Raw genomic sequence first — 27794 nt, forward strand, 5'->3', positions numbered from 1 at the left:
GGATGTTCAGATTGTATGTAAGAAAGTTCTTCACTGTGAGGGCGGTGAGGCACTAGAATTGGTTGCCCAGGGAAGTTGTGAATGGCCTGGCAGTGCTCAAGGCCGGGTTGGACAGAGCTTTGGGTGACATGGTTTAGTGTGAGGTGTCCCTGCCAAAGGCAGGGAGGTTGGAACTAGATAATCTTAAGGTCCTTTCCAACCCTAACTTTTCTATGATTCTGTAATTCTATGATTCTATGTCCCTGGAAATGCTGAGATGTTTCTGAAATATGAGTTTCCCATATACAGATGAGGTAAAAGTGGTATGATGGTCACTGAGATCCAGCATGTCAAATCACATTTTTCTCCATTCTCAAACTTACTCCATTTTCAAAAACTTACCTTTTATACTCATGCCTTAAGAGTTGTTTCCATTGTGGTACTAGCGTATGCTTTTTGGTATGAGCTGAAGTGACACCTACAGAATTGTGCTACTTTTTAGGTGCAGTTCAGGAGAGGAGCTAGTAATACAGAGAATTTTTTACAATTTCTGTTCTGGCTCCAGGTATGCTCATGAGAAGCACATATGCTGAGAGTCGATAAAAACAACTACTATGGTACAAGTCCAAGTCTTATCTGTGGAGAATAAAAGCTCTTCAGCATTTAACTCACATGACAAAGACTTTAAACACAGACTTTTGAACAAATGTTATGTAGTAACTTTAACAGTCTTATGGCTTGTGAAGAAAGAACATTTTTGATATTTTAAATGTGCCAACTGCAGTACTCACATCTAATTTGGCTGCCTGAGAATCAGCCTCTCGGCTGAGCAAAATTGAAGGTCTTTCACTTTCAGTATTGCAAAGTCTTACTGAAAGCCTAATCTTACCTGGTTTTTTTCCATCTATTGGAGAAAATTTCTTCCATAAATCTTGCCTTACTCATGTCCTTAAAATGCCATACCTACAATAACAAAGTTTAAGCAGCTAAAGCTAAGACTTCATGCTAAATAGAAAACAAGCGTTGGAAACCTTGGCATGCCATTAGAAATTTATGTTGTCAGAATAGCCAATTAATGACCAAGAAACAAAACTGTACAAAGATGCTTAAGCAAGACCAAGCAACAAAAGGTCATCAGAACAGAGACAGGACAAGGATGCTCCCCACCACTGGACTGCTCCTGGCTCTTCTAAGCCAGGCTGCCAAAAATAGGATTCCTCTAAGTGTAAGAGCCACAGTTAAACTATGACAAACAGGAGATAGTCTTCCTCATTAATAAGCTACTTGACAGCTACTGTCACAGCTCCAGGCTGCAAGATACATAACCTCCATGCTTCAGTCTCACCGACTGCAACGCAGAGATAAACTGACACAGTCAGGGCAAGGAAGATTAACTAGTGAACACTGAGAAAGAGCCTATGAAGCACTAAGGCCTGTTAATTATAATATCACATTTGGTAGCCACACCTCCAGCATAATGATAACTCAGTTTAACCACAAGTCAAGGGGACATGGTCACCAGGAGATATAAGTGAGGAAATGACACTCCCTCCTGCACCAACCCACTGGTGATGTCTGAAGGTTCATGGGCTGGTTAATGGGCTCAGCTGCCTGGTCTTGATCTTGTGCAATGCAGTCATTGAGCTGTTCCCTAAGACTAACAGATATTTTGACACCCATATCAATAACAAGTCTTGAAGAAAGGCAATTTTTAGGAGAAGTTGAAGTAATAAATTGGCATGGAAATACTCTCACATACGTTAAGGAAATGGCCCATGTTAACTACCCATTATGTTGTTGTTGTGCAACCCAGTGCTCGATACATGCGTAACTGAAAATGACTCCTTAAAATGATTATTGTCAGATTTTGAGGCTTTTCCACAGTAACAGAAATGGTATTTCAAATCAAATTACATTTTTGTCTTTCTAGTTGCATCATTTGCTCTGCTTTCTTCTCTTATTGAACTTCTGCATAAAGTGATGGAAGTAAAGGAGAAAAACCCAAGATGCCAAACTAAATCAAATTAAGGCCTTTATTTGTTTTGTTAACATTTTTTAATTAAATACAAGATTTTTTAATCTTATTCATTGACTTTAAGCCACCAATTTTTATCTTAGGGCATGCATAAACATTCACTTATCTTCTTTAGAAAGTCTTTTCCCAATGCAAAATTCTAAAAACCTATACTGAATATAACAAGGGAAGTATATGTTAAACCATCTTATTTTTATTTAGTGATACACAGCATTCTTTGTGCAGGCACATATGATAACTCATAATTCTCACAAAGTGATTCCTGAAAGGTCAAAAGCTGTTTATTTTGGCAAAAATTGAAACATAGCCATTGTGATTTTTGCACAGGATTGAAACACTGAGGAGTAAAGGAGAGTTTCTAAGCTTTACTGCTTCTAAAACACAGAAATTACACAAAACCATTAATTTGAAAGCAATAATAGCTTCAACTCTTGTGCAGATGTGGCTGTGCAATTCTGGTCTTCTCATGGAGAAGACTTTCCTTCCTCACCCAGCAGTGTATCAGAAAACATAAAAATATCTCATATTTATTTGAATTAGGCTTTTAAGTTAGTGCTTTGTTTTTATGAGTGGCTCCTGTGCAGGTGTCATTATTTCTTATGTCAGGAGATGTTTCTTAACATATTGGTTACCTTAAGTGACAAACCTGTTCTTTTTTATTTTCCTTTTGTATTGTGCAGGGGTAATGCATTAGTTATGAAAAACTGTGTTTGAGTAAAATGAATAAGTCTGAAAGAGAATTGATCTTTCTGATGAACATGACATATCCTGGAAAATCCATCACGTGGAACAGTTTAATCGTTTACTTCAACCACAAGTTCTAACTTGTCCTTTGCAGCATTTATCCTCAATTTGTGGCTTACAGGCAAGTCCCCTTCAAATTTTTTCACTCCTATGCTTGACAACACACATTTCCTCTGCCTGATGAGGAGCACAAAATATGATACTGTTCAAGCAGAGTCCAACTGTTAGAATGTTTTATGGGAATATTTTTCTCAACTCAGAGGTGTGAAGAATTCTCACCTTCCAACATCTCTGTGCTAGCTGAAGCTTATAGCAGCAAAAAAATGTCCTTCATCAGAGATTCTTTTCTAATATTGGAAATGTTAACAAAAAAACTGTCTTGCTACTGAAAGCTACGTATCCATCTAGAAGAAGTTGGCGGGATGCTCCATTGGTATGCAAATACAGACTTCTCATTTACGTGCAGACTCATTTACGTGCAGAACTTTGCTAACTAAGTAAAGTTCTGTTTTCACCTTCTTAATCCATAAGGCAATGAAAATCTAATAATAAAAAATGCTAGCCATAAATACTTCCAGTAATTAGAAAAACCTACTAATTGCTTGTGACAGCAGCATGTGTCACAGCAAGTCAGTTAATACCTAGGAAGATTCAATGAAGATCTAGGAGGACCTAGTTTGCATATATTCTCACTCTTCTGGAAGTGTAAGAACAGCATCCTTTCTTTGGTTTGAAGTAAAATTCGGGTATGTGAGAGAATGGCAGGAAATGAGACAAACACCTCATGTCTAAAGGTTTGGTAGATCTGGACTCATTTTACTTTTAAGCCTTTCCAGTTCAAAATCAGGATTTTAGTCTCCTCCCTGCTGTTTTTTCCAAAACAGGCATTATTCTTGCAGCTTGGTGGTTATTTGTCAGGCTTTCCTGGAATTCTGTGGTTTCATGACTGTCTGGAATACTATTGTTGCAGGTTATATATTAATGGATATATTAATTGCAGGCTGACTGTTAACTATAAAAGTGAAGTTATAACCAAATGTCCCCTTAAGATGTAGCATGCATTTCCAAAAAACAGAAGAACTAATGCTATCTTACATGATATTGGTGAATATTTATTTTAAATTCTGTTTACAGTTCCAGTTATTTGTCATTAAGTGAGCTGAAATCAAGCCTCAAAAGAAGATATCCAGAAAAACAGAAAGTCTGCGATACCTGAGAAAACCAAAGAGCACACTTGATTGGAAAAAGCAAAATCTAAAAGGGAATATGATTGGTCTCTACAAATGCTAGAAATGTTAAAGAAAAAGCCCAAAACATAAGGACTGCTTGAGCTACCAGATATTTTTATCACAAGAGTAACACATATATACTGCATTAATAAATACAGTGAAGAAAACAGTTTCTAAGCATTAAAACTGGAAAGATCAACAGCAGCTTTCCAAATAAGTGAAGATACAAAAGCTTTACAAATAGAGAGAAAAGCACTTGTGGAAGGGATTATGTGATAACTTACCTACAATTCCAGGAAAAATCCTCAATGACCTAAAAATTTATCTGTGTTCCTAAACAGACAAATGCTGGGTGATTGAAGAGGCAGATAAAAAAATTTAATCAACATAAATGATGTGTTGGAAGCAGCCACCATGCTCCTTCCACAGATTGTAGCAGAAGAGTGTGTTCATGAGGAAAATGAGTTTATAAACGGGAAAGGATAAAGGAGACAATGAGAAGGAAAAAAAAAAAAAAAAAAAAGGAAAAGAAATGTATGAAGAACCATGTATGAAGAACCAGGAGGGAAATGTGAAATGAAAGCAAGGGGTAGAATGTAAAGGCAGGGAGGAGGCTTCAATGTCCCTGACCAGCCTTCATTGAACCCTCTCCTACCACCTGCCCATGGCCCCAGGAGCTTAGTTTTGGCTTAGCCTGTCTCATTTCAGGGTACCTGTCAATAGTCTTGCTTTTTGCCCTGCCTTCTTGGTGGGCCTTGGATCATACTTTATATAATCAATAAATCTAAGGATGGGTGCTTTTGAAATACAACAACAATCCAGACCAGTTTGACATAATATTGATCACAATATGTCATGAAACAAGCTTACATCTTTGGACCTTATTTTACTTCAGTAGCCTCACATTAACAGTTATTGCAGATCTAGCTAAACAGATCAGTTGAACAAACCAATAGAGAAAGGATTTTTACCCAGCTCCACATGAGTTATTTAACGCTGGGAAGCATACGTTTTAGAAGTACCTGGAAAATGTTTAAGAAGAATGTAGCATCTAATGAGCTATGGCATGAAAACTTGTATCTTACACAGGTTGGTATCAACACTTCAAAGACCGGACTTTTCCTTGAAATTATTTTCCCTTATATACCCATATTTATATGTTCTCAATTCATTATAGTATTTCCAGTACTGGCTTGTCCCGGAAGGGGTGTTGTGTTTTAGATAGTAAGCTGAGTTTCAGTTGTTAATTGAATTTCTGTTTGGCTCATTGAAAGGAAATAATAAATTTACTTTGTCAGTTCAATAGCACAGGACTACTTCTGGGTATGCAATGATTTAGTACCTACTTCCTGGTAACTAAGAAACAATTATGTAAATTAATTATGAAGGTCACAAATCATGTCTTGCATTTGTTCAGCATTCAAGCTACAAAGAACTCCCCAGTTGCCCAATACTCAGACAACTGAAGGAGGTGTTATTTGTACATTGGAAAAACAAGGAATGCAGAAATTTCTGGTAGGAATTTTTTATGTACTGGTTGTTCTACCTATATTTGCCACTTGTGTCAAGATCATACTGATTAGAACTTGTAGATCAGTGTTAACACGTGTACAAAAAGCACAGTTTACGTTGGGTTTTAACTTGTGGTGTGGCTCAGAGTTTGCAGCACTCATTGAATTATCAAAATCAGATATTTACTATCTCGCTGTCCTAATCCTCATGTAGATCAGACCAATTATTTAATGCATTGCCACTAAAGGACACTTTGCTGCTGTGCCACTAGAACATTAGAGCTCAGCCTCTGAGAGGCTGATGTTTATATAAATGATGAAAGTGCCACACATTGCAGGAGGTCTTCTGGGATCAGCTCCCTGGAGCCTATTTCCTACAGCCTATAGCCATCCTCTCTGATCTGGCTGCTATGGATGGATTGTACAAAAGTAGCAGTAGGAGCTATATTAGCTAAAGAGATTGAATCTAACACATTTTTTCATTGGGGAATATTCCCTAACCACCCTCTTTGACTCTTCATGCATGCATTGCAATTATTGCAGCAAACTTAGTATTATGTAGCTTATTTAAATGTGCCATTTGTGTACTCTGCAAGATATAGTGGAGAGAGAAGTACTTAACCTTCTCAATAGGAGGGCACAATGAGGTGGAATACATGGAAACAGGCCCTCTTGCTGAAAAAGAAAGTATGCCAAATTTTCTGCAGTCAGTCATCACTCTGGTGATGTGTCCTTTCCTTACAGTAAATGAACCACATAGAACATTTATAGGAATAGCACAGAACTGTACAGAGCAAAATTGTAATGGTAAAGACTACTGGGGGCAAAAAAAAAAAAAAGGAGGATTTTTAAAGCTGAAAGGGATTTATCTAGTTTTCAGCAAACAGGAAAATGTAAACCACAATATTTACAGATAATTTGATACATACTTTAAAACTCAAAAACATAGAAAACTGGTAAAAAACTTGGTAATAGGAACAAAAGTTCTTGAGCCACAAGCCAGGGATTGCAGATCAGCTTGTCACAGACAAGGAAAATATGAGAATGCACTTACCATTGCAGTTATATCACCTAATGTCATCATACTCTAGAGTCACTCTCAAAAGCACATTTTTACCATTATTCCTCACAAAGAAATGGATCCTCACCTTAGTGCAAAGTACGGCACCTAAATTATTGTTTAAGGGGTACGTGTGATCTGCACATAAGACCAGAAAAATATATTGTATATGTCTAGACAATATTTTCGACAAGGTGGCATTTGGAAGCAAGGGAGGAAAAACAAAACAAAACAACACAACACAACAAAAACACTATATAATAGGAACTGTTAGGGAAAGAAAAGAATTGGTACAGAAATATCATATTAGTTGTTATGAAGAGTGAAACTAATAAGGGGAATCAGCATGTTGCAGCATCTGTGCAGATTCACAGACGATCAGGACTTTCACCCAGAGGTGTGAGTTCACTGAAATTTTATCACAACTGGCAGAGGAACATAGAGGGGGGTGCTAGAAACTGAAGACTCCTTTGCACATAATGTGATCTCCAGGTAAAAGGTAATTCAGAAGAATACATAACTTCCTTGACAATGGAAAACAACCCTTCACACTCTATGTTGCAAATAACTCTATAGCTATTATAGCTAACAAATCCTTTAAAGAACATTGAAAAATAATTATTTTTAGATGCGTTTTTTCATTTTTCTTTTTAACAACATCTCCAGTACTGAGTTTTTACCAAAGGAAAGGCTTTGGTAGAATGAAACTTTCAGTTTCCATTTAAATCTTGTTTTGAGAAATTTTTGTTTTTAATAACATGAATGTAACAAGAACACATTGAGGCAACAAATCTAAATAAAGTGATGTTGTAGAATATTTGCAACCCAAGAGAAACCTGAAGATATCTCAGATTGATATGCACTTGCATTTGCAAATACCAGTAACAAAAGCTGTATCATGAAAAGTCTATATCATGCAAGGAGCAAAAGACTTTTCAATTTCCCTGACAAATGCCCTTTCCTAGTGCTCTTCTGGAAAGATGCAAAGAGTAGAGTGAACACATATACAGGCTCCAGGCTGGATTTTGAAACCAGGAGACAGACCTCAGTCAACTGAGATGATACATTGCCATGTCTGAAGTAATTTCCTTGTGCTTTTTCAGAAGCTTAATACCTGCTTTCCTTTAGAGCAAGACTTAAGTAAGAGACTTCACACTGGCGGGAATATCTCTGTAAGAGCCACCTCAACTGACCAGATACAATTAAGCACACAGGACTGATGGGGAGCAAGACAAAAACACATCACAAGCAAGGACAATAAACATACATGATTTGTCACTAAAATCTTTTGCAAGTAGCATCTGACAGTTAAAAGATTTATCTCATTTATAACACTTCTTATTGCTTTTCCAGGATGATAGATAGGTAGGGCTTTAAGGCATATGTAAAACATCCATCTTCCCTGCAGTAGTCCCTTTTTTATCACAACAGCAGTACAAACTAGTCCTTGTGTCAGGGAGAACGAACTCTGTTATCTCTTGCAAACAGTCCACCACACTCCTCTTCAACAAGGTATGTTTTAGCCAAACACAGCTTAACTGGTTGTAATTCACTGGTAATTCTCCTGCAGCTAGAGTTGTCAGTCCTTTTTGCTCAAAGTTAGTAATACCTGAAGTTAATTGTTGACAGAATAAGCCTCATTAATGGTGAGAGATATGCGTTTCATTTAGTTAGAAGAACAAATATTGGAATACATAAATATTGGAATACAATTTATTCTGAGTCCCTATTAGCATATAAATCACCTGTATATATATATACCTTGGCTGCTGGGAAAATAGCTAAGTTGCTCTTTCTGGTCAAATAGAAAAAGAGAAAAGGAAAAGGTGGAGCAGGAGGAAGGAAAGCTGGGCATGGGGCAAGCTGTTGAGAAGGCAACGTAAGTTTTGTTAAATGCAATTCTTAAGAACTGTGTATTCCACTTACACTGGTACATCAGCTTTCTGGCATGTACATGCTGAAGAACAGCTTTTGTTTGCACTCTTAGGTAACAGACCCCCATCTCATGCACTTCACAGGCCATATATATTACAGCAGTGAAAAAGAGCACATTTGGCAAGTCCTTGAAAATCGTCTGAAAAGCTTGGTCCTGAGTCAAGTTTCTAGAGTTTGGATGCTTAAATCTGAACTCTTTATCAAAAGCTTGTATAATTATCAATGAAGGGAAATGAGAATTATAATTATTCTTTTTTAAGACCACTGTTCAAGAGAATTAAGATCAATCCTTTTGTTTAAATGTACATAATTTTCCACTGACTAATGTGACCAACAGACATGCATGAATACTCTTTCAATATAGATTGTGTCTGTGTGTGTGTCGTTTTGTACCTGCATGAAATTTAATATATAAAGTAATAATCTCAGAGAAAGACCTAATTGAAGGAACTTGATTCATTTTAAAATTTAAAAATTTATTAAAAGTCATTTTCCCCAGTGAGATTTCAACAGAGAGCCTTTTCTGCACCCCTGGAAGGACTTCATATAAGGATTGCACACATATCATGTGAGATATTCACTGAGTAAAACGATATATAATGAATAAGGCAATATATTCATGGCTGAGCTATGGGTAAAAAACAATGAACTTTGCTCATGATTTTGTTCTTTTTTATCACTTCCTGTAAAAATGAGGGAGCTCACAGGACCTTACAATCAAACATTGCCTTATCCTGTGGTACAGCAAGGATGAGCAATAGCTTTTTAACAAAGCTCTGCTTCCGCTCTTTGAGCTGTTCAAATGATATACAGTCGCTAGAAACAAAAAATACACTTATGCTTATTTTAGCTTTGACACTTGCAAGTTTGATTCTGTGCTAGACTGATAAATTCTTCTTACTTTTGTCCACTCTTAAGATTACAAGAGCTGTGTCAAGCAGGCTTAGTCCAGGAGTTACCATGAACAGGGCAACATTCCTGAAAGGTGTCTTGCCAACCTGCTTGGCAAATTAAAGATTGATAAATATCAATAAAATTGGCCTCAGGACCAGAGAAAAGGTCCTGGCACTGCTCAGTACACCAGTATAGATGTACCTTAAAAAGAAATGAGTTTTTTTAAATCTCGTAGCATGTGAGTAGTTTTCCAACAGTAGTCTCAACAGGACAGCAGCTAAATTTAGTGCCACCTCCCAGTGTTGATAGATTATGCTGATTTTTGTACTTAAGGATTGACATGGAATTTTATTGCAGTATCTTAGCACTACTACTTCATGACCAAGTAACCTACTACTGCAGTATCATCCATTTTTTTAACACATAAAATTTTTCATTAAATAGAGGCTCATATGGTACAATTTTGGCCTCTCTTCTGAATACTGGATTAACAGAGGACAAGTTAGTATCACATAAATAAAATAAAAACTTTTGAAGGGTCAAGACAAATTTTGACAAGCAATGTGAATCTCAAGAACAAGTGATCACTCAACAGAAATCTAAGTGAAATATAATTCATGAGAAAGTTTACAAACTGACCTTTTTAGAACCTTGTAGATTTGATCTTTGAACTATTTTCATTGTCTAAGGAATAATAAGAGCTAAGGAAAATGCAAAAAAATAAAAAAAATAAAATTGAAAATCTGAGATGTTTCTTCTGATTCCTCTTTTTAATAATCTTTAACTTTATTTTTTTACAACTAGGAGTATTCTTTTTTCTCTTGACATCCAATTACTTTTATTTAATTAGAATTCACAGTAAGAACATGTGCTCTGACTACTTCATTCACTGTGAAATAAGAACTTCCCAACCCTGCTGAAAGAGATTCTCTTTGTTTATCATATCCTATATGAAGTGATAGGATATTATCCATATTTCATAGAAGATGAAAAACTATTTACCTTTTAAAATGAAATCTACAACTTGAAGGAATTATTTGCTACCAGAAATGCAATTGGTTGAAGTTGTGCTCCTTACTACATGCAGCAAACCAGTCCCTGTGAGATTTTCTTATATGCTGTTTCCTTTTTAAAATACCTATATGACAGTGAGAAGCATATCTGTAGTTAAATGAGCTCGTGTGAATTACCAGCTGAAAAAATAAATGTAAGCCAGCATTTCATGCACAGAAATAGCCTGGGAAATAGAAAACACTATATTGACCCATACTGTTTCCCTCCCACAGTGGGTGTGACGGTGTGCTTGGGTTTTTCATTTTTTTTCTTGCTATATCGCCCAGATCCACTGAAGTAGTACCCACTAGAGGCAAGTGCCTTTTATCAGGCTCTCACAACCAACTACTCTCCTGCAATGCCTTCAGCTCCTAACACCAACATGAGGTTCAAGTTTTCAGCCGTGGCTCTTCTTCTGGAAGTGATCATCATTGTTTTGTTTGGGATATTTGTGGAATATCGAGAAGATAATAACCCTGAAATTTTATACCCAAGTAAGTGTTGCTGTCTAACATTTATAGAAGTTATAATTTTTTTAAACTAATCCTAAATAAGATTTCTGACTAACTTACTAGCCTACAAATATAGTTAGAAAAGAAAGTCATGCTTTGGGGCAAACAAACTTTTCTGAGGTGTGAAAGCAGCAAGCTTCAAAGGCAAATTCAAGCTGAGCACATATAAAATTCTGAAAGTATTTTGGATTCTGAAAAGTACTAAATTGAACTAACTGCTGAAATTACCTCTTCTGGGACAAAAAGATATCCTGAAAATAGTTCTACTCTTTGCATAGAAGCTTAAAACTTAGAGAAATATTGTTTTGAGCAATTCTAGCACTTTCCAGGGGTTGGTGATAATTTTCTTTGCCTGATTTTCTATCTTGATTTTGAAAATGAACAAAATACTTTATTTCTGTCATCCAGACTTCAAAAGATTTTCTTATGAAAACATGGAAATTGGTCAACATATTCAAAATATTCATCATCATTACAAAATACGTTTGCAGAAAAAGGGCGATAGTTTTTGTCACAAGGTGGATGAGCCCCTCCTATCTTTCAAAGCAGTGGCTCAACTGTAGACAGCAATAGTTCAGCCTGTAAACATTTCTGTTGATTTATTGCTCTGCAAATGCTTGATCAGGTTCAGCGGAAAAGATTTGGCCTCAGAAATACTTGCTGACTTCTTACACCCTATTCCTCATTACACAAAGATCAGACTGTAAATAAATAGAAAAATAAGTATACAGAGGAGTAGCCTGTGTCTTGCTGGTAACATTGAAGGTTTGTTGTTTTTATTGCCTCTGATGTCTTAACAACTTGTAGTCTGATTGCAGCCTTCTTAGTGAGGATCATAACATTGACCTCCTGGCCTGCATGCAGTATTGATGTAATTTTGAATTTATCCCTCTTTTTATCTTTCCAACTGTCTTTTCAGTGGCTGTTGCAGAGGCAAGTGATCTCATGGTCACTTCACCCCCTAGTAGTCTTGGGCTGTCTATTCTCAAACAGAGAAATGTCTACGGGAGAGTACAGTGAATGCATGAAATTATTCTACTCTAGATGCAAGTCAGCTAATGAACATCAGGGGCTAATTAAACATATTTGAGTTAACTCCACTAAAATCCAGCAGTATCCCCAAGAAGCAGTTACTTAGGTTATGCTAGAGCCCATTTTCTTTCTGAGATGCAGCTTAGCCATGTCCATGATTAAGTCCAAACTTAAACAGGGAAATTTGGATTGGATATAAGGAAGAAGTTCTTTACTGTAAGGGTGGTGAGGCACTGGAATGGGTTGCCCAGGGAAGTTGTAAATGCTCCATCCCTCGTGGTGTTCAAGGACAGGTAGGACAGAGCCTTTGGAGACATGGTTTAGCATGAGGTGTCCCTGCCCATGGCAGGGGGGTTGGAACTCATGATCTTAAGGTCCTTATCAACCCTAACTATTCTATGATTCTATGATATTGAACTAACACAGTCCCTAAATTAGGTCGTCCAATATATAGACAGTATATTGGGAATGATCCTTGGTCCACTGTGACTTAGGAGGTGACAGTAGGCCTAGGCAAAAACTGTGCCAGAAACTACACTAGTAACTGGACATCACAGATAATTCTATTCAGGTGCTGTTGTTCTATTAATATAGCTGTTGCCTAATACCCTTGTCCACCTACCTCATCTCTGATTTTACCCCAAAACAACACAACAACAGATACAGCCACAGAACAATAGCTTTTGCGACATCTCCATAAAATTTGGTAAACCAGAAGGATGCTATCTAGGAAATGGGTCCTTAAGACTCAGATTAAGGTCTTTTCACACCACAAGAACAGAGAAAATATCTCTTCCAGTTTGAATGTCATGTGCACTAGATCTGGTACAAAAATGACTACATTTTCATGGAGTCTTCCTCACCAAGGAAAATGAAGAAAGATACATAGGATCCTCATGCCAGAAATTTAAGTCTTCAGTGGTCCTTTAAAATATGTCGTGCATTTCTTAGTAAACATCAAGTCTTCTCGATGGAGGTTGTCTACACCACATGCATCACCATAGGTATTGTGATCCCTGGAAGCTCCTGGGATACTCAGTTCTCACACTTAACAAAACTCTCCCCCAGCCCTGCTTTTTTTTTAAATTTAATATCTTCTTTTTAAAAATACATCAGAGAGGTCAGAAGCCTCATCAACATCACAGAATTCTTCTCATCAGATCCCAACAGTGAAGTGCAGTACAGTAATCTATCCAGCTAGGGATCACCCGCAGTTATTCCTTCCCTAATCTAAAGCCTAAAATATTTGGGAGAAATTACCTGCTGGCTCCCATGCCTTCCTGCAAAGGTGATGTATGATCTGCACACTGTCCCCCAGCCGTCTACACTGCTGAACTACTAGCAGCTCCTGGCATGGTTTTGGTTCATTGTGCTGATTTTGACTGGGATGGAGCTAATTTTCTTCTTAGCAGCAGGCAGAGAGCTGCGTTTTGGCTTTAGTCTGAGAACAATGTTGGTAACATGCTGATTTTTTTAGTTATTGCTACATAATGCTTGCCCAGGTCAAGGACTTTTCAGTCTCTCATGCTCTGCCAGTGAGGAGGGGCACAAGAAGCCAGGAGGGAGCAGAGACAGGACACCTGATCCAAACGGGTATTCCATACCACAGCACTTCATGCCCAGTATATAAACCAGGGAGAGTTGGCCAGGAGGTGCTGGTTGCTTCTTGAGGATGGGCTGGGCATCCATCAGTGGGTGGTGAGCAATTGTATTGCGTTTCATACTGTTTGTTGTTTTTTGTTCTCTCTCTCTCTCCTGTTTTGATATTTCCCTTTTCGTTATTATTAGTATTAGCAATATGAGTATTATATCATACCTTATTTTAATTATTAAACTGTACTTATCTCAATCCATGGGGTTTACCTTCTTTATAATTATCCTCCTCTATTAGGCAGGGGATGTGAGTGAGAAGCTGTGTGGTACTTAGTTGCAAGTTGCTGGGTCAAACAAGCACCTTGACCTCCTCTTAGGTACGGCTTTAGACATAGCATAGGTTAAGGGACTATTCTCAATAAATGGTACAGGTGGGAACAGTGTTTTGGGAGAGAAGAGCATGTAGCTGTACAGGTGTAATTTGCCTAATATGCCATTTGCCCTTTGGGCAGGCTGTTCAGGTCACCAGTAGAGACATAAACTAAGCAAACACCACAGATTTAGTGTTGCAGTTTTCGATGCTGATTTGAAGAGCTGGTGGATCCTATTCACAGTGACTGGAATAAAAGCACCCATGTTTTCACTTTTAGGCCCTCTGCTTCTCAAAATTCCCTGCCTAGAAAATGCACACAAGAGCAGTTTGAGGACCAAGCAGAAAGTTAGTGCTATGGTTTTATAAATGTATTCAGACATACCCTGTGCTAGGACTTACCCTGAATTCACAAAACAATGGATTCAAACTGCTTCCCATGCTATTCCAGAGATGTTAATTCATCTGTACCTCATAGATTTAATTGTTTCAACCAGAGACCAATTTATATTCTCAGAACTGCAGTGCAGGGCTTCCTTTTATATGTCTTAAATACCTCAGCACCATGAACCAAAGCTGTTTCAGCATTTTTGGACTGAAGGAAGATGAAAATAATAATTGAAGATCACCACAGTTTTGTACTCAGGTAAGGGGGGCTGAGCTGAGATCATTCCCAAAGCATAACTTTGCATTGTTTCTGGTGAATGCAGATACAAGCATAGCATATAGATGGACAACATCAGGTGTGCTGTGCCACTAGAATGGCAGGACAAGGGCATGTGACAAGCAAGTACTCTTAGAGGATTTCTTTAGTACTGATGTCCTGTACATAATGTCCTGTGATTGATCCATCACTCATGGTTTAGGAAAACTTATGCACCCCTCTTGTTTGGGGTTCCACACTCTACTTTTTTTAGGCAGAGCAAAATCAAGTATTTAGTATAAACCCAGATGCCACAAGCATCTTTGCGTTGACACAGAAAAACATGTGGGAACCTTGCAGTGGAATTAATACACTGGTCATGGGCAGCTTTGTAGAATCATGTGCAGTGGTTCTGTTCAGGATCTGCTGGAAAGTTTTTCCCAATCCCAATCCCAATTTCCTGTCCCACAGAAGAGAACTGTGTTTTCTTAAACACAGCTAGTTACTGAAATACCTTATTTCAAATCATGAGTGTTTTTCCCGATCACTCAAAACAATTCCAGACCTTCTTTTCTTGAAAAGGGTTTAAAAGAGGTAGTTAAATCACAAGATATGGGCTAGACTACTTGAAATTTGCCCCCAACATCCATAAATTAACCTAGTCTTAATCTTTTGTGTAAATAAACCCAGACAGCTTTAAAACATTTATATGAATCCTGGCTTGCCCTCAAAAGGACCCAAGATTACATGTCAACAGCTGCTTGCTTCAAAAAGAATTGCTTTTAATCTTCAGGCCTGGGGTAAGATTTCTAAAAGCACCTTTCGAAAGAGACCTGAGCATGCATAAGCCCACTTGACAGGCACTGAGAATTAAACTCTTCAGTCATCAGTGTGCTTTTGAAACCTATTCTTTTGCTCACATGTAGACTCAGGTTACTTAAACACTAAAGCATCTTTTTACTAATCTAGACATGATTTACTAAGATGTGGTACACACAAGTGGAAACGTTTCAAAGAGAAAAAATTTACTTGCTTTGCCTGCAATGCAAGTAAATTGTTAATGGTTAGCTGTTAACATTAATGTTAATGTTAATAATTGTAACTAGAAGATTGCAAACAAGAGCAAGTAATAAGCTAACAATAATATCCTCTAGGAGACTGGAAAAACTTTCTTACCTGAAGCTGACTACCCTGAATGGGCAAACCTAATACTACATAGGAAATTACATGGCATAGACTGATTAAATAATAAAAAGAAAGGAGTAGGCAATTTTCAAACGTGCCCTTCGTTTTGTGCATGAAAATCAAGTGTAATATAAAGTGAACACTGCTGAAGTCATGCATCACTTTGACTTCCATTTTCTTGTGTCAAAGTCAAACAAAAAGGCTACTTTTGTAGGTGTCGCTGTGTAGCTTTTATGGGTTTGCCATCTAGTTCATGTTTTTTTGTTTGGGTTTTTTTTGTTGGTTTTTTTTTTTTTTTGTAACATTAACAAGCTCTCAATAAAGTAGTTTTACAAAAGTCAGAAAAATAAACAGGGCCACTTGTCAAATGCAAAGGTGCTGATCCTACAGGTTACTAGGTGAACATTCACTCATAGAAAATTATTCTAAACATAAGAAAAAAAGCTTGTTCATCATCCAGTTTCCTCTTAGCCTCAAAAAAGAGGGAAATCAATCTTGGGTTATGCCTCCTATATTTGAAAAGAGATCTCTCATGTGACCTGTCAAGATGTTTTTGTCCCACTTAAAAAGAAAATCTGGGTAATTACCTGTACCTGAGATCATCATGATGGTGGTACAGGAACAATGGGAAGTCTATCCACTCAGATCTACCAGCACTAACCGCTGCTGCGTGTCTTCTAAGACATTTGAAGGAGAGGTGCTCTAGATGTGCAGTCCACCACCACAGTCAAGTCAGGTAGGAAGACAGTTCTGTGCTCCTGTGACAGGCTATTGCAAGCTGGCAGGGTGCACAGACAGATGTACCTGTCAAATTATCTTGTACTTTAATATCCTTTTCCTAAACACACAACCCCACCCCCTCGAACTCCCCCTGACACAGGAATATGGGAAGATTAAGCTGTGTTTTGGATTCTGTATCCCCTAAGCTACTAAAGACTTTGCTGCTGATAGGATCAGGAAGGTTGTATTAGCATGGTTTGGATTGTCCCCAGCCATATATTTTTGTCTCTTGCCAGGTCCTATGAAGTAAGGAAATATGCTGAGCTCTAACCAAGACAATTAACTTGACACAGCATTTCAATACAAAATATACAAGTATATCAAAAGCAGAAGCCTAAATGGGGAGGATAAGTTAATTGTGCATCTTTTAAAATAAGTAACAAGCACAACACAAGAGTTTGGATGGTGGTTCTGGAAACTGAGTAACATGGAGGAAAATAGGAAGCTTTCAAAGGACTGCAGGGGCCTCAAGAATCCCATCACTGGCTATTACTGAAGTCAGGAAATAAATGTGAAAATGTCCAGCCTAAAGAGGAAGAAAAAAGTTCAGGGATGTCTGCAAATCTACTGCATTTCTATGCTGTTCCTTAAACGTGTAAAGCCCAGTGTGAAGGATCTTACTTTAAGCATGTATGTATTTCCTTGCTAGGTCAGGGCTGGAATATGACAGTGCAAATATAATTGAGTTTATTAGGACTCTTCAGTAATTTATTATACTTCTGGGCCCTCTTTTGGCTAAACTTGGTAATGCATATAGCAAAACTGAGTGACTAGGAAATGTAACTTCAAGCCAAATATTATACTAACGAAGCCAATGTCCCAAGTTTTCCTGTGTATTTCCATGTAAGAGGTGATGAAATAGAAATAAAATGAAACAGTTTCTGTATAATAAGGTTCTTACTAACAATAACATCAGAGAAAGATTCAATTACAAAACTCAAGCATGTTCGGTACAGTCCATTAAATCACACAAAATAGTTCAGAGTAACGTATTTTAAAATATAAAATACTCGTGGTGATAAACTCAGTTTGTATTTAAAAGCCTAATAAAGTAAATTAAAAAATAAAAAGCTTTAAAAATAATGTAAAAACAACTACCTGGATGAAATTCAAATTTGGAAGGAAAAATCATATTTGAAGGAGGGCTAAGTATATGCTGATTAGCAATATTGATTTGCTAGTTTAGACATTATCTCAAATGCCTTTTTCTTTTACACAGGGAAAGAAATCAGTCTCTTGGACAGTAATTTTTAGAGATCAGAAACCTATCTTCCACTGAGTCAACTAGCACTCTACCAAACAAATCTCATGTCAATTTTGGAATCAGCCAGAACATGTTGAATGTGACAAGCTTTGTTTGAGAGGGAAGAGAACTTCTCTGTAAGGACATGAAGCTGTGATATTCCAGGTAGCTTCATACACAGAGAACAACTCCAAATATACCAAGTTTTCTAGTATAGAGACCTAGTGTTCTATCCACAATGATATAGCAAGGAATAAAATCTGTAACTGGGTCTTGCATTTTCCACACACTCAATCTTCAACTAGTAGACTGGTTATAAAGAAAGAAAGTACAGATCACACTGATGACATGAGTTGGAACTCTTTTATTTTCTATTAAATCCTCGTTTGTCCCTAGCTTGTCTCCCTTCACTCTTCATAGTTACTACACAGTCATGTTTTCCATTCAGTCTTTCAGGATGTCCATGTGATGATATTTATTGGGTTTGGTTTCCTGATGACCTTTCTGAAGAAATATGGATTCAGCAGTGTTGGTATCAGCATGCTCCTTGCTGCCTTTGGTCTCCAGTGGGGAACCCTGATGCAAGGATTTTGGCACATGCGAGAAGGGAAAATTCGTGTTGACAGCAACAGGTACATGTGAATTTAACAAAACTGACATTTCTATTCTATTTAGGAGAAGCCCTAAACTACAATACCTATGGGATCAATACGTTCACTGAAATTTGTTTGAGCCTTACTGTCCACCTTTTGACATTCATCTGACCTTCACCTCTAAAGGGGCAACACGTGGTACACCAGGCCAAGGGAACCAAAGTGTGGGATGAAATTTGAGGTGCTACATTACATATAGAGACTACTCTGAATCTTTGGAGCTGTGGAAGCTGGAAGAATTCCTGCAGTAACACAGCATCTCCTGCAGCCAGCAGGCATGAAAGGATCTGCCCTTCCACAACACATGGAAGACTGTCTGGAACATGGTTGGAATAGTACATCTATCCACTATAAGATTTTCTCCTACTTCTCAAGGAATGATTTGCATGAGTATCATACTGCAGTAGGTTTTGGACCCCAGTCATAGAATAAGAGACCTCATGAGCAATGATGTCCCTAGACACTTTCAGCCCTCCCATTCATTTGTCCTGCTTCTGCCAAGCTGTTTTCCACATCTGCAGTTCTTTGTTTCTGAGACAACTCGTAGATAATTTTGAAAGGAACAACATCCAAACATTACTGGTGGACAAGTGGAAACAAATAATTCCTTAATGCTTACAGATATGCATTTGTAGAGGGATCCATAAATTAATGACCTTCCATGTTGCAAGGTTTTCACCAGTTTCTGGCTTTATCTTTGCCATTCCCCATGATCTGGTAACACCAGTCCTTCCCGACAGCTAATGCAAACATGATGCACAGTGATAGAAAGTCATGCAAGGCTTTTGAAATTAGATAGACCATCTGACCAAAGCTGTAAGTTCCCTATCCTCTTTGGAGTTCCAGTGACAGTCAGAGCTGAAAATATTTCTGCATATCTGAAATACATATCTTATCTGACTTTTCACTGTAATTTCAACCAGCTAAGTGCATATATAGTATAAACAGGAGATAACATCCCCAAACTTTTTCCTCAGTAGCTGAAAAGATCTCTACAAAACCCATCTGGAAAGGTTTGGCTTAATTTTTGTTCCCAAAGATGATCTAAAAAATTGTATATCTGAAGATGTAAAATTCTATCATTTTAATGATACGGCACGTTTGATATTAGAGCCTTCTTTCAGGTCTCTTTAAACTGATTTGGTTTTTTGTTTTGCTTTGTTTTCTATTAACTTCAGCATGATAAATTCAGACTTCAGTACAGCAACAGCTCTGATTTCATTTGGAGCAGTCCTGGGGAAAACAAGTCCTCTTCAGATGCTGATATTGACAATTCTGGAGATTACAATCTTTGCATGCAACGAACACCTAGTTACAGAAATATTTCAGGTACAATTTTTTTAGAAATAATTATTTTCTGTTTGTAAAAAATGTTTTCACTTTGCAATACTTCCAGTTTCCATACTCTAGGTTTTAGTTTCTATCATAGAAAATAAACTATTAAGGTCATCCTGACTTCTCCTTCATTAAATCCTCATCTTTATGCTGTATAAAATCTGTGGCATTATTTTGGGTCCTTAATGCAGGCTACAGATGTTGGAGCCTCAATGACCATCCATGCTTTTGGAGCTTATTTTGGTTTAGCCGTAACCCTGGTTTTGTGTCGTCCTGGTTTGAAAAAAAATCATGAAAATGAAGGATCTACCTATCAGTCGGACATATCTGCCATGATTGGTAAGTGATATAATAGTGAATTCTGATCAGTTCTTCATCCCTCCTTCATTTCTACATTTTAATGATTGCTTATTATTACACTGCATCTATTTTCTTAAGTACACTCCTAGATGCATACCTTTTTTTTTGTCTCATGCATGCACAATGTTTTCAGTGACACATAATTTTAGAGTTTTTCCTGTAGGAAAAATCAAATTAAGGATGCATTTTTACTGTGCATTTGTGGTGACTCCTGTTTTGTTAAATCTTCTTTTATAAGCACTATTTCATAGAAGCTGGCCATAATTAAAGTTATTGAAATGTGCCTGTCTCACTAAAGAACGTTATCTGTCTGTGAGACCTACTCTACACCTATTTGCCTGTGAGATCTCTTCATAGATCAATTTACCAGCTAAAACTATCAATTATATCAATAGAGGATAAAGTATTTGCATGTGAACTGTCTTGTTAATGTATCCTATGCTGGTATGGTTTTCACAGTGGTGGTGAGCTTTCTAAAGTGAATGGAGCATGACAAGAGAATCACAACTTGTCAAAGTCTTCCAGTAGCATTTGGTTAATACCACGTGTCCAAACCACAAATGCCAATGTCAAAAGCTTCTGCATAATCTATTATTCTTCCAGCATTTTGGCAACTTCATATTTCTTATTGATTATCTTCCTCATTTCTTGCAGCTAGTTCTGTTCTTTTGGATCTTTCACACTGAAATACCCCTTGTGACTGAACAGACTATTTCATTTTGACTTCTATTCATCCAGGTACCTTGTTCCTTTGGCTTTTTTGGCCCAGTTTTAACTCTGCCACTGCATCTGAAAACATTTTCTATATTAAAGCAATTGTCAACACCTACTATTCCTTGGCCGCGTGTACTGTTGTAACATTCGCCCTCTCCAGCCTGCTGGATCAAAGAGGAAAATTCAGTATGGTAAGAATCACATTACAACTTCTGATAAATCAAAACACCCCCCTAAAATAAGAATCATTAGGCAGATTTACAATATCCATGAACTATCTGGAGCTTTTGCTCATGCTGTGGGCAAAATTAGCTATTATATTTCTAAAAACTATAATGTAAGACTGGGCCCTGTGGCAACCCACCCTACTTCAGGTATGTGGTGATTCTTCAGTGTGATCACTGCATCTGGAGAGTGAAAAGCTCTTAGACATTACAGTGATGGTCTTGCTCCCTTGTTCTCTCTTGTCCATGGAACCTGCTGGACCACAGGGACACTAGTCTAACATTCAGGTGGACTTTCGGGTCTTATTCTAAAGATCCTGTGTGAGGTACTGTATTGCTGTAGCCAGAATAGGTCTCTTAAAGCAACGATCTGTTCTGTGGCAATCTCACAGTGCAGCTGCACAAGGCAAACCAAACTATGCTGAGGCTGCCAGACTGTCAACCTTCATCTCCTTATCGTAAAATTCAGCCCCTATGTTTTCACGCACTTCATTCCAGCAGTTGATGGAAGTGCAACTTCCAGAAGTTGCTGGAAGAAGTGTATGTCTAAGCTCAGTGTGAGCAGGCATGGTTCAATGAGCTTGCAGAATCTGCTGCTGTTGTAAGAGCAGTTCTCTCTGGCTCAGCTTGGCTTTTTGAGAGGTCAGATGAGTTTTGGTGACTTTGCAAAAATTGGTCTTCATTAAACTGGTCGCAGTTAAACTGGCTGAGAGCAGCACTGAACCAACACCCTGATCATGCAACAGAGAATCCTGTTTTAAATTCCTGTTCATTCTTCATTGAAAAAAAATCTCACCTGAAGAAAAGGAAAACTTCCTTATGCAAAAAAGCCTCCAGTCACTCATCTCTAAAACAAGCCTCTGTTCCACATATATCTCTGTCTCTATATACCCTTTGCAGGTTCTCATCCAAAATGCCACCCTGGCAGGAGGAGTAGCAGTGGGTACCTGTGCTGACTTGTCAATCAACCCTTTTGTTGCCATGTGCATTGGGAGCATTGCTGGAATCATCTCTGTGCTTGGGTTCCACTTCCTGACTGTAAGTAGTGAGGATACAGCTCTGCTCTCATGTACTTATTTTTTATTTGGCTTTGCTGGAGCTCCTTTGGTTTACTAGAAAGGGAGTTTAGAACCTGGCTGGTATCACCAGTATAGAAAGCAAACTCTAAATAACAGCAATCTGTAAATCAGTGGGATTTAAATATATGCTTATGAGCTAACTTTAGTCTATCACCTAAAAGCAGAAAAGGATCACAAAGACATTAGAGTTCATTAAAATTGGTATCTCTGTGTCGTGGCGTAACCCCAGCCAGACAGCTTGTCCACTCACTCTCCCCCCTTCTTGTCCTCCCCCTATTCTCCTGGGGGACGGAGAGGAGAATCAAAAGAATGCAACTCCCACAGGTTGAGTTAAGAACAGTTTAGTAACTAAGGTATAACACAAACCACTACTGCTACCACCAATAATTGTAATGATAAAGGAAATAACAAGGGAAGAGAATACAACACCTCATCACCAGGCGACCGATACCTCGGCTGACCAAGCACCGACCGATACCTCCTCCAACCCTGCAGTCCCCTTAGCCCTTCTGGGTCCCTCTCCCAGTTACATCCTGGGCATGACGTGCTGTGGTATGGAATACCTCTTTGGTCAGTTTGGGTCAGGTGTCCTGTCTCTGCTTCCTCCCGGCTTCCCTCCTCCCTGGCAGAGCATGAGTCCCACAAAGTCCTTGGCCAAACCAAAACATCATTGTTTTCAGCTCTGTTCCCAGCTGAAAGTCAAAACACAGCACTGCACCAGCTACCAAGAAAGAGAAAAATGACTGCTACTGCTAAACCCAGGACACTCTGTTCAAGGAGCTGCCAGAAATCTTCCTCCAAGTCCATGCATCAGTGAAATAGGACTATTCAGTCTTTCAAAATATCTAAATAGATCTGTAATCATAAGTACCTAAGAATTGACAATTGAATTATTTCATGTGCAAAGTGTAGAAAAAAAATATTCGGACTAAAATGTATTAAACTGGAATTTCCTGATGGAGAAACATTCTGGAAGAAATTAGCTGGCAAGCAGACTCAGAACAAGTTAAGTGGCTACTTAACCACCTCTTTCAACTTTCATTGCAGTGGCTGAAAAGGTTAAGTAGACTGTCTTGTGTTTTGTACCATATTTACGATGGTAGCTTGGAAATTTGTACCCTTGTACCTAGAGACTTGGGTTTGTCTACATATAAACAATTTCACAATGAAGGGAAAGAAAACTTGGCTTATATATAAACTTTGTGTACCTAAATTAATTGTTTCATATATTTCTGCACTACATTCTTTTGCATATCATTCTAGAGATAATGGAAGACTATAAACTCACTATAAACTTCATCTTCCTCCTCGTTTCAGCCTCTGTTGGCATCCAAGTTGAACATTCATGACACTTGTGGAGTTCATAATTTACATGGGTTACCTGGAATACTGGGAGGTATTGCTGGCATCGTAGTAACTGCAATAAATGAGGAAACTAGGTGAGTTACAGAGAGAAGAGAGAAAGGAGTCTATTGATTTTTAAAGGCTTATCCTAATTTTCCACCCTCCTTGAATCTAATTATGATTTTTTTTTGCAGAAATTGCATCTTTGGTTTGATGTCAGACATTGTGTTCCTATTTAAACAGGACTGTTCTTGATATCCTCCCCTTAGCACACTGTTTATATGACAAGCTTCTTCCAAATTAAAAGTTCAAGTAAAAATTAATAAATCTAACACATCATAAAAACCAACATACAGAACCATTCAAATGTAGGTGGATTTTTAGCATGATTCTACAATTACACTGCTGGTAACTGAAAGATTTCCAAGAAATTAGCAAAACGGGCTATTTCAACTATCTCAAAAGACTCCAGAAAGATAGAATACTGGCCTTTTGACAAAAGAGAACATTCTCTAAAGGCATTGAAGATACTAATAACCTTTCCAAAAACCTTGTTTTCATCTGTAGTCTTAAAATATAACCAAAATAAAATCATGATTTCTGTCTTGTACACAATGGCTGATATTTTCCTATGACCCACCTTGTGCAGCAGACAGCAAGTAAAATGTTGTAAGAAAGACCGACTACCGGTCTCAAAATGCAATAACTTTTTGATTATCAATGGTTTGGTTTTCTGCCCTTTTCAGGCGAAATATCCACTTAACTCCTGGCATGCAGGCTGCTGCCCTGGGTAGCACAATTGGAATTGCACTAGTGGGTGGAGCATTGACAGGTCAGTATGATATAGGTAGCAACTGAAATGTGTGAATTTAGAGTTTTGTCCATGGAGAATTCGATATATCAACAATTTCATATAAATAATACAAAATAGAAAAATAGAAATAATGCATGATGGCAAACTGGCAGAAACTTAAATATGGAAAAACAGTTTTCCAATAATTTTGTCTTCAAATGAAGTCTAGATATCTTGCTGAATACATACTCCAAAGAAATTGCGTTCTATACATAGGAATAGTAAGACGTCACGGATTAAATTCTTAAAATTCTGAACAGAAACTTGTTTGAGATGAAGGCATATTCATTTAAGTGCCACATATTTCTATGTGACTGCGGATATTTTAAAACAAAAATCCATGCTGAAACGGAAAATTCGAGTCTGAAATCTGGGAAAGGTCTGAGCAACTAAAAACAAGATCTTACTGATATTGACTTGAAGAAAACTGCATCAGTTCTCCTAATGAGTGATCAGGTGGTTGGGAATTTCTGTAGACTAGAAAATGAGTCCCCATGGCACATCTGAGAAACGTTTATTTGGGCATTTTGTCCTTTTTTTTTAACCTCTGATGATGTTTTTCCTGCAGGTGGAATTCTAAAGCTGCCTTTTTTTTTAACCTCTGATGATGTTTTTCCTGCAGGTGGAATTCTAAAGCTGCCTTTCTTAGGACAAGTGTCTGACCAGAACTGCTTTGATGACTCTGTTTTCTGGGAGGTAAGATACAACCTTTATTTATTTTCATTACGTTGGAATACACACAGCACACTGCAGTCCTACATTTGTAGGGTTTGTGGTTTGCACATATAAGTCAACATTCAAAAATGCTTCTCTAGCTGAGGCTGTGAAATTATCAAGAGTACCTTTAGGGTCTTTTTTGGACTTGAAAGCTTGTCATGCCATTACGCTGGACTAACCTTGAATACGAAGCAGAAATAGATCGAAAAAATTGAGATCTCAGTGGAGCTCGTCATCTCTTTTCAGCTCTTGCTGTGACCGGCATTATCTCCCATATTGCAGTTTAGATGCACTATTGCATTTTGGGGTAAATGGTGCTGCTTTTCTAGCATGATCTAGAATTTATACTAAATGAAACATGCTCTGGGTGTCCCTGCCTTGGCAGGGGGTTGGACTAGATGATTTCCAGAGGTCTCTTCCAACCCTAATGATTCTGTGATTCTGTGAAATTTAGAGCTCTTCTTCAGTATTTGTAGGGTGAGTTCCTCTTAAGCTAAGGAGAAGCTCTTATGCTTCCTGGTTGAACAATCTGACCACTGAGGTTATCAGAAGAAGACAGCCTCCTGCCACTATTTTGTTATGCATGAAGACAAGCAATGGGCTGAGAAACAAGTACATCTGAAATAGCCCTGTTAGGCTCCCTTTATGCTCTACAATTGCAGTTCATCTGAATCTTTCCAGATCTGTGTTATGCTACATGAATTAAAACCCTGAAAATATCTATAATCCCCACTGATAATGAAAGACCTTTCATTGCCTACCTCAGATGTAGAGCTCTATACTGTACAGACCTAGATTTGATCAGTTGAGTCCCACATACATCTCTGACTTGGATGACAATCAAGTTCAGAGCAGAAACTCAGACATATATTTCCTCTTGGCTAACTTAAGAAATTCCCTGTACCATTTGCAGGCTTTCTGCATCTCCCTTCATTATAGACCAATGACAGGTTCTTAATTTGGGAAATCTGAATTTTATCCTTTATACCAGGACAAACTCAGGAAGAAATACGTGATATACATTCCCTTTAATTTATATATTGAGAACCAGAGCTATATTTTATAAAGTTTTTTTCATTACTTAAACTCCACTATGAACCAACCACTCAATCTGGCTTTTGGTCAGAGAGAGATTGCAGTCTAAGGGGAAGTTGTGAGCCAAAAGGTCAGCTGTAGCAACGACAATCAGAAAAAAAATGATTGTTAATGACAGCTCTGCAAGTTATTCTCCATTTGACTTTGGGAAAGTCAAAGCACTGGTTTTTGGCAAAACCTGAAATAGGCTTTCATATGTAATTAATAAAAATGTCAGGAATATTCAAGTTCTTAAATGAGCTCAGAAATATTCTAAGTGAGATTTATCAGGTAAAGGAAAGAGACATTGATAGTTAGCATACAACTTTGTTTTACATTTCATTAGAGATGGTCACCTTATTCCTCTAGAGCTCTTTGAAAATTGCAGATATTAATTTTGAGCTCTCACAGCTACCATCAGTGTTAAGGAATTCTGCTATTAAGAAAATCCTTATTTCACCCCTCAGAATTCAGAACTGGTGGTTCTTGTCAGGCTGCATCAATGTTAATAAACAGAAACACAGTATATACAAATATAGCAATATTCTTGGTGCACTTTGGTCTCCTTATGTGGCAAAAGTCTGTATCTCATCAACTGAACTCTTCTCTGATTTCCATGGCAGGTTCCAGAAGAGAAGAAACCACATGAAATTCAATCCAACAACTATGATGAGCACAGCAGATTTGAAGCCACCATGTAGAAAAAGTATTATCTGTAATATTTGCCTTAATGATGCTCTTTCAAGTTTCTAATGCTAAAAACCAACTTACGAGTATTGTCCTAACCACACTAGGTTTTCAACAAGGAGCTGTAGGTAGCTATAATTTTTAAATATAAAACAAGCTTGATTGCAGAATACATAGTTATTATACCAAAGTCAGGTGAATTAATGAGATCTTTCCAATATATTTGTTCATCAGAAAAACCCATCACAAACTGCTCTACAAAATTACCTATATTTTACCTTTTGTCACCACTGAATCAATATAACCATCAAAACAACTTTTGTGTTTCAAGCCTACCACAGGATACCATACGTAACTGCAGTATTTCTGAGTTACAGCCACATCTGTGACTGTGTAGGTACTGCATAGGGGCAATCAAGAAGAAACAGATTGATATTGCTTATTTGGAATCCAACAAGCTTTTCACCAGAGCATCCCGGATTAATCTTTTCAGAAAGTGCGTTGTCCTGGTTTTGAATGGGGGAGAAAATGCTCTGTATTTCAAAGATTGGTTATGACAAGAACAGAAAGGTTGAAATAATGTCCATGTCAAAGCACAGAAGGTAGTGATTACTAAGGTATACTAAGTAGCAATATTATTATCAAAATTCTTTGTTATTATGTTTATTGAAAGAGAGAAGAAAGTGAAATGGTGAAAAAAATTGAATCTTGGTGTATATTTATTTAGATTCTTTCAAGACACAATAGGGGAATTAAGCAGTGCTACGAGAGAAAAAGTAACAACATAATACTTCTTATTTTGTCCATTAATAAGTGGATAGTAGTACTGTTAATGTCAAAAGATACAAGCTGAACTAAATGCTAGCTCCAAGAAAAAGCATGAGTTCTTAGGAACTGATCAGAAAGCAACTGTATTCAACCTACAGAAGACTAGGTAGAGAACTTGTGTGGTGAGT

The 27794-nt window shown here is 37.7% G+C and overlaps 1 protein-coding gene across 1 annotated transcript; it reads left to right on the forward strand.

Annotated features, from left to right (window-relative positions):
- The first annotated feature begins 10723 nt into the window (after positions 1–10723).
- On the forward strand, positions 10724–27604 carry RHAG (Rh associated glycoprotein). Its single transcript, XM_061372271.1, has 10 exons — positions 10724–10934; positions 18247–18430; positions 19630–19780; positions 19978–20125; positions 20885–21051; positions 21985–22122; positions 23481–23602; positions 24254–24339; positions 24983–25056; positions 26775–27604. Exons 1-10 carry the CDS (start codon positions 10799–10801, stop codon positions 26850–26852), a joined length of 1284 nt encoding a protein of 427 aa, XP_061228255.1. The 5' UTR covers positions 10724–10798; the 3' UTR covers positions 26853–27604.
- Positions 27605–27794: the final 190 nt, after the last annotated feature.

This window comes from Neopsephotus bourkii, unplaced genomic scaffold, assembly GCF_033783945.1.
Source record: "Neopsephotus bourkii isolate Nb327-2 ecotype Australia unplaced genomic scaffold, CSIRO-AGI_Nbou_v1 NB_1600, whole genome shotgun sequence".
In the NCBI taxonomy this organism is placed as follows: Eukaryota; Metazoa; Chordata; class Aves; order Psittaciformes; family Psittacidae; genus Neopsephotus; species Neopsephotus bourkii.